The 16,321-nt window shown below is 41.1% G+C and overlaps 1 protein-coding gene across 2 annotated transcripts; it reads left to right on the plus strand.

Annotated features, from left to right (window-relative positions):
* Window positions 1-5,382: 5,382 nt before the first annotated feature.
* Window positions 5,383-16,102, plus strand: LOC117548916 (protein GPR108). 2 transcript variants are annotated; one of them, XM_034220446.1, is made up of 4 exons: window positions 5,383-5,926; window positions 6,605-6,718; window positions 12,651-12,701; window positions 15,348-16,102. In XM_034220446.1, the coding sequence occupies exons 1-4, from the start codon at window positions 5,822-5,824 to the stop codon at window positions 15,561-15,563; spliced, it is 486 nt and encodes a 161-aa protein (XP_034076337.1). In that variant the 5' UTR covers window positions 5,383-5,821; the 3' UTR covers window positions 15,564-16,102. The 2 variants fall into 2 exon arrangements, with proteins under 2 accessions (XP_034076337.1, XP_034076338.1); XM_034220447.1 differs by having other exon boundaries at window positions 5,386-5,926; window positions 15,351-16,100.
* The last annotated feature ends 219 nt before the right edge of the window (window positions 16,103-16,321 follow it).

Below are 16,321 nucleotides of genomic sequence, written 5' to 3' on the forward strand. Positions count from 1 at the left end.
CGTTCGAGTCCAGTTTTGAATAGTCTGCCGTGGTTTCGTTCCATTTCAAAGAGCTTGACGCTCGGCGTAACCTTGGCGCACTGCCACTCCAACATCACGGGGTTTGTCAACGGGACTGTAGTCCCAAACGATAGCTGGGGATTATGGGTAGTGTAGTGTCTTCGGCCATCCTAAATCTCGAAATGTCCCGTCTGTTTCTGGTGACTTTATTTACGGCTAAAAAGCCCAAGATTATAGAATTAAACAAATAAATAAAAACAAGGATAATTGTGTGTTATTGTTGAGTAAATAACAGTGTGTTATTTAGAAAAGAATAACAAATTAGAAGGAAAAGATTTTAAAAAATACAGATTTCAGTATTTTGAGGCTCTAAACCCCATTTATTTTCCTCACAGACGTTTATACGATTTAAAATAAAAACAAATAAATAAAAAGATAAAACACTGGCATGTAATTTACGTTAGAATAAATAGAATGGTTTTGAATAATAGATGATAGTAAAATCTACGTCACTTTACAGCCCCGCCCACTTTTGGGGAAACCAACGCTGTCATTTGAACGGCGATCAAGCCTGAAGCCACAGAGCTCTTATTTTACTGTCCTTTATTCTTAGAGGAAGTACAGAAACACGTAACTCTGGATTTGTTTTAATGTTTGAGGTAAACGACACAGCAGCTTTTTGTCATGTTAAAACTATTATTTTCTGCCTTGCTCATGAGAGTAACAGCTGGCGAAATTACAGCCTCGCCTACTGATTTTAATGTAACCATATATCGAGCCTGATTCTCGATTTCAAAGGTGTGCTCTAAAATGATATTTATAAATGACTATTATCATTATTATAAGCAAGACAATAAAATGAAATGAAAATAAACGTATTTAAGATACGTTCATAACGAACGTAACGTGGGAGAAGATATGTTTCTAGAAGATATGTAGAAAATAAACGTATTTAAGATACGTTCATAAGGAACGTAACGTGGGAGAAAATATGTTTCTAGAAGATATGTAGGAAATAAACGTATTTTAGATACGTTCATAACGAACGTAACGTGGGAGTAAATACGTTTCAAGCTAAACGTAATTCAGAATGCAGTTTAGTTCTGTGGGAACGTAATTTTTAGGAGACAGGGTTGCAACCACAGGTCTCTGGTCTCGCACAAAACGCGTCACCAACATAAAGACGGCCGTCACGTTAGCACAATTCACCACATTCTTTCAGAATGAGAATAAAAGTATTTTACGAGGTGAAAATCACTACAAGTCTGGGCACGTTGAGAGCTGTACCTATATGAAAGGGGAGTTAGTCGGTTCTGTAAGAGCAGCGGGACCGGCTTTACAAGGTTTCGGTGAGTAATATGAGTGCAATGTGTAACGTTAATGTCAGCTAGCTAACATTAGCTAACAAGGTACACTAACGTGTTTTGTTTTAGTAACTAGTTTTCTCCTTAAGAACTTCGTGGTCTCTGTGTATGCTGTGGATAACATTAGTGTTCACAAGAACAAGGTACACTCCCGTGTTTTGTTTTAGTTGCTCTTCAGATTGAAGCGGACAGTTTTATATCAACTATACTGTATGTGTGATCTCCTTTTTCTCGTTGTGTCATTTGAGTTTATTTGCTGTGTGTAGATTCAAGGATTTTGGTTATCTAGGCACAGCTGTGTGTGACTCCCTCTGGTACACTGGTATGTGTGTTCCTAATGTAGAGAGCATTGATTAATTAATAAACTACACACTGAGTCTAGATCCTGATCAAATCCTTTTTTTTTGTTGATCAAATGTTTTTCAAAATGTATTTTCAGGTACAGGTCCAAGGGCAGCTGCACATCACAGACCGGAGTATCTGCTATTTTGTTGTGTGGACCACGAAGGAGGCGATCATCATCCCTATCCCCAAAGACCCTGCATGGCATGGAAATCTCCTCCTCCTGGAGAACTTCTACACTCAGCATATGCTCCCTGTGTTGGCCAGTAGAGAGGAGGACATATAAATAAACACACACACACACACACTCCAATGTTGTTGGAAAAGTAATAATGCTGCATGTGTACGTTTTTGTTCAAATATAGCAAGTGTTATCGTGTTATGTGTTCCTGATATCGTGCAGCCCTAATATTAAGGCCTTATTGTCACATGCACAATAACTACAGTGCAGTTTTGGGCAATGAACATGTTAAGTCTCAGGCCCCTCTAAAATAAAGGATATTTAAGACATATAAATAAAGAATTACTTTTACTGAACTACTACATAACTGTATTACATGGTTATATAAATAGTTTGAATGATTCATGACTGACAGAAGCTTGTTTTTACACTGACCTGTTATACTCATATCTATTAATATCTTTGTAACTTCAGTAAACCTCAACAATTCCCCTTCTGGTTTCATGCATCACAGTTCAGTAAACTGAGTAAAATATGAACCTGTGTAATCATTATAATAACTTAGGATTGTAACTCTTTAGAAAAGGTGTAGGTGGCTCTTAAAAGAGCCGTTGTGTGACTTTGGGCTGGTCTCAGCAGTTTAAGCCCTCTCCGCGGATGCAGCGGGCCAGCTGGATGTTCCCCCCGGGGATCGCAGGCTGAAAGGTTTGGGAACCCCTGGCTTAGTCAACGGTGAGGGTGCTGGCTACTTCCTTTATCAGGGGATTTTGCAGGTTCACCAAGGCACAGCAAAGCTGTACCAGCACATCAGGTTCGGTGTCTGCGGACTGCACGCTGGAGAATTTGGGGTCAGTTTCTGCAGACTCTGGCCCTTTGCTGTAGCTGTGGTCGCTGGACTGATTAACCGCTAAAATTCTACACCCAGCATATGCTCCCTGTGTTGGCCAGTAGAGAGGAGGACATTTAAATAAACATACTCTTAACACCCTCGGACTCTGCGTTGTGTTTCGTATGTGTGATGGGGTGTTATGCAGAGGGGAGGAAAACGGGACACAGCAGATTGGGATTGTGGTGGAGATGCTGAGCAGTTATTTAATTGTTGCATGTAATTATTATTATACTGCGTGCTTCTTAGTTATTCCATCTTTTGCTGTAACATGGATCTGTATGTATATTTACTTGTTATCTACCACACTTTCTTCTACATCATACACCATCATTATACATGATGGTGTATATAGGATATATATATATATGTTTGTATACATATCTGTAAATTGTATAATTTTATTTAAACGTCTTTTTGATCTCTGTCTATAAACACAAACTGAGTAAGATTGACAATAAAGTTGAATTTGAAAAATATATATATTCTTTATGAAAATAGTTGACTGTTGTCAAATGAATCCAAATGAAACGTTGGACTGAACTACAACTACGCCTTTAAATCTCTACGGACTGTTTTTCAGTGGGATGGCAAGTTCCTATCTTTAAACATTTATTAGTTTTTTCTCAGAACAGATTTGATTTTCTGAAGTTAATTTAACTTTGCCGACCATAAGGTCATTATTAAAAAGGTACAATCAATTTGTTTAGGGTTGACTAAAATAATGAAAAACATTAATTTGGATAATTTACTGACAGAATAAGAAACTCAATGATGCTTTACTCACCTGTTCCCTTTTTATAAAGTGAAACAGTTGAAACGATAGATTTTAGTAAACTTAAAAACAACCTTCTCCAAAAGCTATCAAGGAATATACCGAATACTTGTTTTAGAACTTTATTACATATTTGTATATAAATAGTTTGAATGATCCATAATTGACAGAAGCTTGTGTTTACACTGACCTGTTACTCATATATGAATGTCTTTGTAACTTCAGTAAACCACTACCTCACTAATTTCTTTCATTCATCACGGTTCAGTAAACTAAGTGATACATGAACCAGTTTAATCATTATAATAACGTAGGATTGCAACTCTTTGAAAATGTAGGTGGCTCTTAAAAGAGCTGTTGTGTTTGGGTGTGCTGGTCTCAGGTCAGTCCAAGCCCTCTCTCCGCGGATGAACAGAGAATGGTGATGGATGGAGCTGGGAAGAGAGAAGAATAAAGAAAACAGATCAACTTTATTATCGGATATTAAAAATTCAATTTCAAAACAAGTTGCCGCTCCTACAGTTTTCTAGTATGTAAAGATGATTTCACATGACTTACCATCCTTCTGTCTCCGTGAGGAGGGTGGGTCTTATGTTCTCAAGGAGAATCACCCATACTGGCACCAGGTCCAAGGGCAGCTGCACATCACAGACCGGAGTCTCTGCTATTTTGTTGTGTGGACCACGAAGGAGGCGATCATCATCCCCATCCCCAAAGACCCTGCATGGCATGGAAATCTCCTCCTCCTGGAGAACTTCTACACTCAGCATATGCTCCCTGTGTTGGCCAGTAGAGAGGACATATAAACACACACACACACACACACACATTATATTTAACTAATAAACAATAAATCCAATGTTGTTGGAAAAGTAATAATGCTGCATGTGTACGTTTTTGTTCAAATATAGCAAGTGTTATCGTGTTATGTGTTCCTGATATCGTGCAGCCCTAATATTATGGCCTTATTGTCACATGCACAATAACTATAGTGCAGTTTTGGGCAATGAACATGTTAAGTCTCAGGCCCCTCTAAAATAAAGGATATTTAAGACATATAAATAAATAATTACTTTTACTGAACTACTACATAACTGTATTACATGGTTATATAAATAGTTTATATGACAAGGCTAAGTAAAGTAATGCTAACTAACGTGCTCGCTACTCGTCGCTACTAGCTAGGTAGCTAACTTGACTATGTTCCATGCACAACATGTATATTACCTATGATATTACCTGATATGTCTGATCCAGCGACTCCTGGTCCTTTCATCAGACGGGAATCGATAGACGGAGCAAGTGGTATGATCACTTTTATGACTACAACCTGGTACAAAGCACACAGGCATCTTGTAAAAGTGAATTTATTTTTAGCGATCTATAATTTATTGGAGGGAATAAATCAGTTATGAGATCTTCTTCTTCTTCGCTTTAATTACGAGTCTTATTCTAAATCACCGAGCATGCCTGTGACATCACTTACGCGACCCAGAATGGGATTTGGGATTTGTAGTCTTTGTAGTAGCGTATTTTTCATAGTCTTATATTTCAGCAGTTTTACGACAAAATGTGACTTTTTTGACACGGAAATGATTGTTTAAGATTGACAAACATCATATGTGTAGTTCGTGGCACAATTCAAACGGGATCAAAAGATACGTGTTCTCTCTCCATTGAATTCAATGTACATTTTTCGCTTCCGGGGTCCCATGGTCCGGAAGTAGATGGGCGTGACTTCGCCTCTCCATAGCAGCTGCGTGGAGTCACAGAGTGACCCACGTGACTAGTGACAAGTTAAAGGTGTAGTCCAATGCGGAAGTGGTGACACTGGACTGTATGCATGATACAATAACACACGGTTAAGGGTTGTGCACCAACATGTATTTATAAATCAAGTACACAAATGTTTCTTGAACATATTTATAATGTGTCATAAACATACTTATACTCACGTTATCGTGAAATCAAGTGAACCGGAAGTGACGCGTCTGTCTCTCTTCGCTGTTGTGTTTCTGCTCCAGGAAGCTGTTACGTTCCGCCATGAAACCACAAAAGAACCGGAAAACAGAGCGTAAAGGTTTATAATCCGACCATAAAACCACGTTATTAAAGAGCCCACAGTGTATTTAAGGATTAGCACTGCGTGTAGCCTCGTAAAGTGTTAGCACTGTGAGCTGTTTATCTGAAGGAGTGTGGCTAGCGTTAGCAGCTAACGGCTAACGGCTGTAGCTGGAGGTAGAATAAAGATATATATATTAATAAAGATATATATGAATAAAGAGATGGCGCACATAAGGGTCTGTTGTTCCGGGGGGATTCTGCTCCTCCTGCTGCTGTTCGGATCTGAAGCCAGGATCCACAAACTCACCCTGAATGTAAGTCTGACATCTTTAACTGTGGGATAACATATGCTAGCAGAGAGGCTAGGTAGAGTAGCAGGTTATTAGCTAGTATGCTAATCAGTGATGCTATTTATCAGAGGAAGAAGTACTCAGAACTTGTAATTGAGTAAAAGTAGAAGTACTCAGATCTTGTACTTGAGTAAAAGTAGAAGTACTCAGATCTTGTACTTGAGTAAAAGTAGAAGTACTCAGATCTTGTACTTGAGTGAAAGTAGAAGTACTCAGATCTTGTACTTGAGTAAAAGTAGAAGTACTCAGATCTTGTACTTGAGTAAAAGTAGAAGTACTCAGATCTTGTACTTGAGTGAAAGTAGAAGTACTCAGATCTTGTACTTGAGTGAAAGTAGAAGTACTCAGATCTTGTACTTGAGTAAAAGTAGAAGTACTCAGATCTTGTACTCAGATCTTGTACTTGAGTAAAAGTAGAAGTACTCGGATCTTGTACTTCAGTAATAGTAGAAGTACTCAGATCCTGTACTTCAGTAAAAGTAGAAGTACTCAGATCTTGTACTTGTATTATTTTATTATGTATTTTAGTCACTATTTACTATTTTACTTTACTTATCAAGAAGCTCCTGTCCTGAATGTGCTCTCTAAACTAACTGACTTCAACTATTTGTTGAATTTTTTTGGATTTCTCTTTGCTCCCAGAATGAAACCCGGTCCTCCGTCGATCTCAACAACTTTGGTTTCTACGCCAACGGGACTCTGGACGTGAAGCTGGTGTCTCTGCGTCTGCCTGAAATCAACTACACCATGTACCCGGTGAGAAACACTGCTTTAAAGAGTTCCTACCACGCTTTCTGGGGGTTCCTGGCCTCTGGTTTCAGGCAGAGGGTGAAAAGAGGTGGTTTGAGAAAAATAAAGAGCTTTTTGAACATTAAAGCAGGAGAGGACTCTTTAAAGTAGAGACACTACATACTAGGGGTGTAACACTTCACAAAGATTTCGGTTCGGTATGTACCTCGTTTTTAGGTCACGGTTCGGTTCGGTACGTTTTCGGTACAGCAGAAAAAATTCTCACAAAACATAAAATATGTTTTTTTTTAATTTTTATTATTATTAAATTGTGAACTCAAATAAATACAAAATATAATAAAATAAACATTAAGGTGCAGCATTTCGATGAACTGAAATCTGTGCTTGAACTGTACTGTAGTACTCAGTTCGTAATGTACTAGTACTCAGACCTGAGCAGCCGGCAGATTGACATTAGCCGGCAGATTGCTTCTCATTGTATTTTCAGTTTTTTTTTAAGAAAAATGAACTTGTCCACAGCTTGGCAAAAGGGCAGATCTGCTGGCACTAACAATGTCTCCTGCTGTGGAGAACACCCTCTCGCTAGGGACAGAGGTAGCAGATACAGCCAGGTAGCGCTTTGCCAACATGGCAACATGAGGATATTTGGCCTCATTGTTCTTCCACCATGCAAGTGGGTCGGAGTCCAGTGAAGTGCTGTCCGCTGCCATGTATGAGGTAACCTCTCCCTTCACCAGCTGCAAAGTAGACTTGTTTCTCTCCTCAGTGTTGAAGAGCTCACCAAACAGTTCTGCCATGGCTGACTTCCTGATGGGAGGAGGAGGAGGAGGAAGAAGATTCTCCAGATTCCTCTGGGTCTGCTCTCCCTGCGGATGACATGGCTCCTGCTGTCTCTGTGGCCTCCCTCTGCAGAATTAAATGACAGAAATAATGTTATATTTTACATGAGAGTACTATTCACATTGTAACAGCTATAAAATGTTTCAAATTAAGCAAAAATTACATGTATGCATAAGGAAATTAATTAATTGTATACCTGTTCTTCAATGGCCACAATCTCTGTAGTGAGACTGTTGTAGATGTGTTCACGGCAGGCATTATCCATGAGAAAGGGCCTTGAACCTTGGATCTACAGCTGTGCATGTATGAAGAAAGCCCTGAAGAGCAGGGTCAGTGTATCTGTCCTTTAGGCTCCCTCTGATGGCAGCTTTGACTTCCTTCACAGTTGGACAGTCCTTCTCATTTGGTCCCATGGATTTAATCAGCATTGTTTTGAGAGGCAGGATCATTGAAACTGATGGAGTTGTTTCAGTGCACATCAGTGTTGTGATCGTTTTTAAGGTTTAAGGACCTCAATTACCTCCTCTGCCATTCTCACATCCTGGTCACTCAATGTATTCATGTTTTTGTTTTTCTTGAGGGCCTTTTCTGTCAATGCTGAGTAAACAGCAGCTTGCTGCTCAAGATACCGCTCCACCATGTCATAACTGGAGTTCCAGCGAGTGGGGACATCATGGATGAGTTTGTGTTTTGGCACATTGAGCATCTCCTGTTTGCACTGCAATATATGTGCAGCTGTTGTGCTACGGTGGAAGAAAGACACAACACTCCTGATTCTGCCTAGCAGCCTGGACACCTGGTTGATTCCTGTTGCTTTTTGTGCTGCTAAATTCATTGTGTGAGCAAAGCATCCAATTTTGGGGCCCAGTCCAGCTTCACTGATTGCATTGACAATGTTTCTAGCGTTATCTGTTGTGACTGGAATTGTGTTACCTGGCCTCTCCAACTTCCATTCTGACACTACCTCCTTCAGTACCTCTGCCAGATGTGTGCTTGTGTGCTGTTCGTAAAGGGGGGGAGTTTGCAGGACGTGGCTTTGCATGTTCCAGTTGCAGTCGGGTGTAATGTAGTGCGCCGTTACAGTTAAATAACTCTCGGTGGCCCTAGATGTCCACCCATCGGTCGTTAGAGCAATAGAAGATGCCTTGGATAGGTCGTGTACAACTGTCGTTTTTACTTTATTGTAAAGTGCTGGTATCACTTCCTGGCTGAAGTGCGGACGAGAGGGAACCTGGTAACGAGGCTCGACCACTCTCAACATGTGTTTGAACCCTATATTCTCCACAACGGAATATGGTCGCATGTCCGCTGCTATGAAAACACCTATGGCGTTTGTGATAGCTTTGGCTCGGTCGGAATTTTTTACGAGTGGTGGAGGCTTAAATGCTAGCGGGAGTTGGGTTTGCACTTCAGTAATTTTTCGTTTGGTACCGGTAATATTTACGTTCGGGTGATGCCTTTTCAGATGCGTGTGCATGTGTGTTGTATTGCCGGCCGCGTAACCAATGTGTGTCGAACAATGCCGACAAACAGCTTTAGTTCGGTCCACCTGTCTTTGTCCGTCATCATTGTTCGTAACTGCGAAACCATAATGTTCCCAAACCGGAGACTTCAATGATGCTGGAGGATTTTCGAGCTCAACTTTCCCTGCGTTCGCCATTTTGAGAGTTCCTCAAATTACTGACTAAATTTGAACGCATCCCTGTGACCAGCTCTCATAGCATGCCTCTCGTCCAATGAAATGACTTGCTTGCTCTATGACGCGTTGAACCCATTGTGAGCAAATGACTCTGAATGCTGCGCCGCAGCACCTGAGACTACTTCCAAAAAGTTGTTCACGTTCTCAATTTTTTACGTTTAACGTTATATTCGTTCGGTTCACTTCGGTACACACCTGTACCGAAGTGAAGGGCCCGTACCGAATAATTTCGGTACTTGTACCGTTACACCCCTACTACATACTGATATACACCTGAACATCAGCAGGAGAGGACTCTTTAAAGTAGAGACACTACATACTGATATACACCTGAACATCAGCAGGAGAGGACTCTTTAAAGTAGAGACACTACATACTGATATACACCTGATCATCAGCAGGAGAGGACTCTTTAAAGTAGAGACACTACATACTGATATACACCTGAACATCAGCAGGAGAGGACTCTTTAAAGTAGAGACACTACATACTGATATACACCTGAACATCAGCAGGAGAGGACTCTTTAAAGTAGAGACACTACATACTGATATACACCTGAACATCAGCAGGAGAGGACTCTTTAAAGTAGAGACACTACATACTGATATACACCTGAACATCAGCAGGAGAGGACTCTTTAAAGTAGAGACACTACATACTGATATACACCTGAACATCAGCAGGAGAGGACTCTTTAAAGTAGAGACACTACATACTGATATACACCTGAATATCAGCAGGAGAGGACTCTTTAAAGTAGAGACACTACATGCTGATATACACCTGAACATCAGCAGGAGAGGACTCTTTAAAGTAGAGACACTACATACTGATATACTCCTGAACATCAGCAGGAGAGGACTCTTTAAAGTAGAGACACTACATGCTGATATACACCTGAACATCAGCAGGAGAGGACTCTTTAAAGTAGAGACACTACATGCTGATATACACCTGATCATCAGCAGGAGAGGACTCTTTAAAGTAGAGACACTACATACTGATATACACCTGAACATCAGCAGGAGAGGACTCTTTAAAGTAGAGACACTACATACTGATCTACACCTGAACATCAGCAGGAGAGGACTCTTTAAAGTAGAGACACTACATACTGATATACACCTGAACATCATCAGGAGAGGACTCTTTAAAGTAGAGACACTACATGCTGATATACACCTGAACATCAGCAGGAGAGGACTCTTTAAAGTAGAGACACTACATACTGATATACACCTGAACATCAGCAGGAGAGGACTCTTTAAAGTAGAGACACTACATACTGATATACACCTGAACATCAGCAGGAGAGGACTCTTTAAAGTAGAGACACTACATACTGATATACACCTGAACATCATCAGGAGAGGACTCTTTAAAGTAGAGACACTACATGCTGATATACACCTGATCATCAGCAGGAGAGGACTCTTTAAAGTAGAGACACTACATACTGATATACACCTGAACATCAGCAGGAGAGGACTCTTTAAAGTAGAGACACTACTTACTGATATACACCTGAACATCAGCAGGAGAGGACTCTTTAAAGTAGAGACATTACATACTGATATACACCTGAACATCAGCAGGAGAGGACTCTTTAAAGTAGAGACACTACATACTGATATACACCTGAACATCAGCAGGAGAGGACTCTTTAAAGTAGAGACACTACATACTGATATACACCTGAACATCAGCAGGAGAGGACTCTTTAAAGTAGAGACACTACATACTGATATACACCTGAACATCAGCAGGAGAGGACTCTTTAAAGTAGAGACACTACATACTGATATACACCTGAACATCAGCAGGAGAGGACTCTTTAAAGTAGAGACACTACATACTGATATACACCTGAACATCAGCAGGAGAGAACTCTTTAAAGTAGAGATACTACATACTGATATACACCTGAACATCAGCAGGAGAGGACTCTTTAAAGTAGAGACACTACATACTGATATACACCTGACCATCAGCAGGAGAGGACTCTTAAAGTAGAGACACTACATACTGATATACACCTGAACATCAGCAGGAGAGGACTCTTTAAAGTAGAGACACTACATACTGATATACACCTGAACATCAGCAGGAGAGGACTCTTAAAGTAGAGACACTACATACTGATATACACCTGAACATCAGCAGGAGAGGACTCTTTAAAGTGGAGACTACATCCTGATATACACCTGAACATCAGCAGGAGAGGACTCTTTAAAGTAGAGACTACATACTGATATACACCTGAACATCAGCAGGAGAGGACTCTTTAAAGTAGAGACATTACATACTGATATACAGCTGAACATCAGCAGGAGAGGACTCTTTAAAATAGAGACTACATACTGATATACACCTGAACATCAGCAGGAGAGGACTCTTTAAAGTAGAGACATTACATACTGATATACAGCTGAACATCAGCAGGAGAGGACTCTTTAAAGTAGAGACACTACATACTGATATATACCTGAACATCAGCAGGAGAGGACTCTTTAAAGTAGAGACACTACATACTGATATACACCTGAACATCAGCAGGAGAGAACTCTTTAAAGTAGAGACACTACATACTGATATACACCTGAACATCAGCAGGAGAGGACTCTTTAAAGTAGAGACACTACATACTGATATACACCTGAACATCAGCAGGAGAGGACTCTTTAAAGTAGAGACACTACATACTGATATACACCTGAACATCAGCAGGAGAGGACTCTTTAAAGTAGAGACACTACATACTGATATACACCTGAACATCAGCAGGAGAGGACTCTTAAAGTAGAGACACTACATACTGATATACACCTGAACATCAGCAGGAGAGGACTCTTTAAAGTAGAGACACTACATACTGATATACACCTGAACATCAGCAGGAGAGGACTCTTTAAAGTAGAGACACTACATACTGATATACACCTGAACATCAGCAGGAGAGGACTCTTAAAGTAGAGACACTACATACTGATATATACCTGAACATCAGCAGGAGAGGACTCTTTAAAAGTAGAGACACTACATACTGATATACACCTGAACATCAGCAGGAGAGAACTCTTTAAAGTAGAGACACTACATACTGATATACACCTGAACATCAGCAGGAGAGGACTCTTTAAAGTAGAGACACTACATACTGATATACACCTGAACATCATCAGGAGAGGACTCTTTAAAGTAGAGACACTACATACTGATATACACCTGAACATCAGCAGGAGAGGACTCTTAAAGTAGAGACACTACTGATATATGGCCTCTTCAAAAAAGCAGAAATATCAATTTTGTTCTATATAATTTGCACGAACTTGGCGTTCTGGTTCAGTGAAGAGTGAAGTATGTATTGAGTAACCACCTCTCTCTTCCTCTGTGCAGCTCGGGTTCACCCTCTCCAGGTCCAGAGTCAACGGAGTCTTATCCTACACAGTGAGTACATCATAACTATCAGGGTAACAGGGTCTCTGCGCCCTCTCACTCTCAGCGTGCACCCTCATACCGAAATGCAGATTCCCCCCGTAAAGTGATGCCAGAAAACAAAATGTCTGTTCCTCAAAAACTGTATAATTCCTCCAGAAATCTGAGAATCAAACGGAGCGTCAGACGAAGAGACAGCTTTGTTTGCGTCAGGAGACATCTTGTTTACGTCAGGAGACATTTTGTTTACGTCAGGAGACATCTTGTTTCCGTCAGGAGACATCTTGTTTCCGTCAGGAGACATCTTGTTTACGTCAGGAGACATCTTGTTTGCGTCAGGAGACATCTTGTTTGCGTCAGGAGACATCTTGTTTGCGTCAGGAGACATCTTGTTTGCGTCAGGAGACATCTTGTTTACGTCAGGAGACATCTTGTTTGCGTCAGGAGACATCTTGTTTGCGTCAGGAGACATCTTGTTTGCGTCAGGAGACATCTTGTTTGCGTCAGGAGACATCTTGTTTGCGTCAGGAGACATCTTGTTTACGTCAGGAGACATCTTGTTTGCGTCAGGAGACATCTTGTTTGCGTCAGGAGACATCTTGTTTGCGTCAGGAGTAGGGGTGTTGAAAATAATCGTTTCTACGATGCATTGCGATGCGGACGTGGACGATTCGGTCTCGATGCAGTGACGGAAGATAATCGGTTATAGCGTAGTAACGTTGCTTCCTGATTTTCCGGCCGCGGCTTTACTACAACGTTTTTTTTTTCTGTCACTTTAATATCAAATCGGTCGGTGACGCAGAGATCAGGGAACAGACGTGACAGCGGCACAGCAACACCAAACACGGAGCAGTCTGCTTTATCCACCAACACAAGAACACCAGTCCAGAACCAACAGCAGAAGGACCCGCTCTGAATCACTCCGTGTCGCTGCGGCTCAGCGATTTATGTTTTTCAATAATAATCGCGTTACAATGATGTCAGGTTTTTGGTGGATTTAATTAAGTCTTGGATTGCAGAGTATGAATGTCCTCTAGCAATTTCCAGACGATATATACGTGTGTAAAGTTTGTGAAGGCAGGAGGAATAAAGCTTCCGCGATCACCGTCTCCTCTGTTCCTCTAAGCCCCGCCCCCTCCCTGAAAATAATGAGTGACAGGCTGATAGTGACCCGATAGAAACTTTTTTATTCACTTAATCACTGAGATATAATGAAGCTAACTTAATCTCATACATTCATGGGATTTATGTAACAGTAAGACAGAGAATGTGAGTGTGCACCCACATGCAGTATTTTAGTTGTTATATGCTGTTGTAAATACTCTTGTCTGCTGTGTTCAGACTCAAGTCCTGTGTGTGATGCCACATTCAGGACATTCAGTGTCCTTTCTTTAACAGAAGGCCGTTGCTAGAAGCTGCAGCTAGACTGCAGAAGCATTATTTTTTTGTTTTTGAGGATGGAACAATTTCACACACAGATATAGGGAGGCTAGACCTATACAATTCATTTAGGTTTATAAATTAATGTCAAGACATTTATGTGATTGATTTCTGAAGCACTTTCTAAATAATAAAAAGAGAGTTGATATGTATTTACTGCATGTATGCATTGATGAAAAATAAGCCATGTGCAGTAATATAGAAAATTGAGGATGCACCGCATTGGTATGAATCGTGATGCATCGGGATATCGAATTGAATCGAATCGTTGACAGGATAATCGTAATCGAATCGTGAGACCAGTGAAGATGCACAGCCCTAGTCAGGAGACATCTTGTTTGTGTCAGGAGACATCTTGTTTACGTCAGGAGACATCTTGTTTACGTCAGGAGACATCTTGTTTACGTCAGGAGACATCTTGTTTACGTCAGGAGACATCTTGTTTGCGTCAGGAGACATCTTGTTTGCGTCAGACATCTTGTTTGCGTCAGGAGACATCTTGTTTGCGTCAGGAGACATCTTGTTTGCGTCAGGAGACATCTTGTTTGCGTCAGGAGACATCTTGTTTGCGTCAAACATCTTGTTTGCGTCAGGAGACATCTTGTTTGCGTCAGGAGACATCTTGTTTGCGTCAGGAGACATCTTGTTTGCGTCAGGAGACATCTTGTTTGCGTCAGGAGACATCTTGTTTGCGTCAGGAGACATCTTGTTTGCGTCAAACATCTTGTTTGCGTCAGGAGACATCTTGTTTGCGTCAGGAGACATCTTGTTTGCGTCAGGAGACACATCTTGTTTGCGTCAGGAGACATCTTGTTTGCGTCAGGAGACATCTTGTTTGCGTCAGGAGACATCTTGTTTACGTCAGGAGACATCTTGTTTGCGTCAGGAGACATCTTGTTTGCGTCAGGAGACATCTTGTTTGCGTCAGGAGACATCTTGTTTGCGTCAGGAGACATCTTGTTTGCGTCAGGAGACATCTTGTTTGCGTCAGGAGACACATCTTGTTTGCGTCAGGAGACATCTTGTTTGCGTCAGGAGACATCTTGTTTGCGTCAGGAGACACCTTGTTTACGTCCCTGCTGTGTCTTCTCTCTTGCTCTCAGCCCTAACATCTCCTAAATCAGATCATGAGTCTCAGTCGTGTTTCCATCAACAGATCGGGTGTTTGCACATTCAGATTGGTTTATCGTGTTTTGTGTTTTTTTGTAATTCCCTCTGCAGGCGGAGGAGACGGACACGTGTCCACTCACTGTCCCGCAGACCACCAACAGCGAGCCTCTCCTCCTGTTCCTCATCGACATCAACAAGCTAAGGTGTGTGTGTGTTTGTGTGGATTACAACCTCTTAAGCCCCACGGACCCGCCGAAGGGTCCAAACCCTCATCATCTGCAAGCAACAGCGTCTGAGGGTTTCTTAAGATTTAATAAACTATGAATGTTTCATATCATGTAACGGGAAGAAACTTTGCTAACTGATGATTATTTTTTTTAGCAAAAAAACACACAAAGCCAACGCCGAGCCTCTGAATTAGCCCTGTGCGAAAAAATCTCAAGGTCTTTAGCACAGAACTCTAGCTATACCGATCGATATACTTATTGGATATGCACAAACAAGCTTAGCTAACATCCTGAGAGTCCACAGATTATAGAAACATAAGGATCATCACTGAGCGATCAGAACTCGCGACAGGGGAAGCAAATACAGACGACACACGAGTAGCTTTAGGTAGCAAAACACGGAGATATGCTCACCTTAGCTGTTACTCTGATCAAAAGTCGTGTTCAATGGCATTCAAACGAGAAAAAACGTGGCTGAAGGTTAAGCCATAGGTTATAGCAATGTGTCTGTCACTTTGAACAAATTATTGATAATCCATAATTCCATTTTTATGCAAAAATCGGAGAAGAAAAATTAGCTGCTAATGGTAGCCACCAGAGGTTAGCGCAGCTTCCGGTTTTTCTACGCGTCTCTCTCACTCCTTATTTGGTAACCTGTGTGTGTGGGGAACTTTCCCTCGATTCCATTGGCTCTGACGGTTAGAAAGAGGTGTCAATCAGCAAAATCGACCAAGGGGGGCCAGAGATATGGAAAATCCACCCAAATGACCCCAGAGGTGCAGTCTTTTTTGCTAAACCTCTCTAAAAAGGTCAAATGTCTACATATTGATTCTGACTGTTCTACATCCAACTCAC

Source organism: Gymnodraco acuticeps, unplaced genomic scaffold (genome assembly GCF_902827175.1).
Source record: "Gymnodraco acuticeps unplaced genomic scaffold, fGymAcu1.1, whole genome shotgun sequence".
Taxonomy (NCBI): domain Eukaryota; kingdom Metazoa; phylum Chordata; class Actinopteri; order Perciformes; family Bathydraconidae; genus Gymnodraco; species Gymnodraco acuticeps.

Bases quoted from the DNA above. Each gene is read 5' to 3' on its own strand.
- LOC117548916 (XM_034220446.1), top strand. From the start codon at position 5,822: ATGAATAAAGAGATGGCGCACATAAGGGTCTGTTGTTCCGGGGGGATT. The intron at 6,719-12,650 runs GTGAGAAACACT...TCCTCTGTGCAG, and splicing joins TCAACTACACCATGTACCCG to CTCGGGTTCACCCTCTCCAG. The intron at 12,702-15,347 runs GTGAGTACATCA...TAATTCCCTCTG, and splicing joins ACGGAGTCTTATCCTACACA to CAGGCGGAGGAGACGGACAC.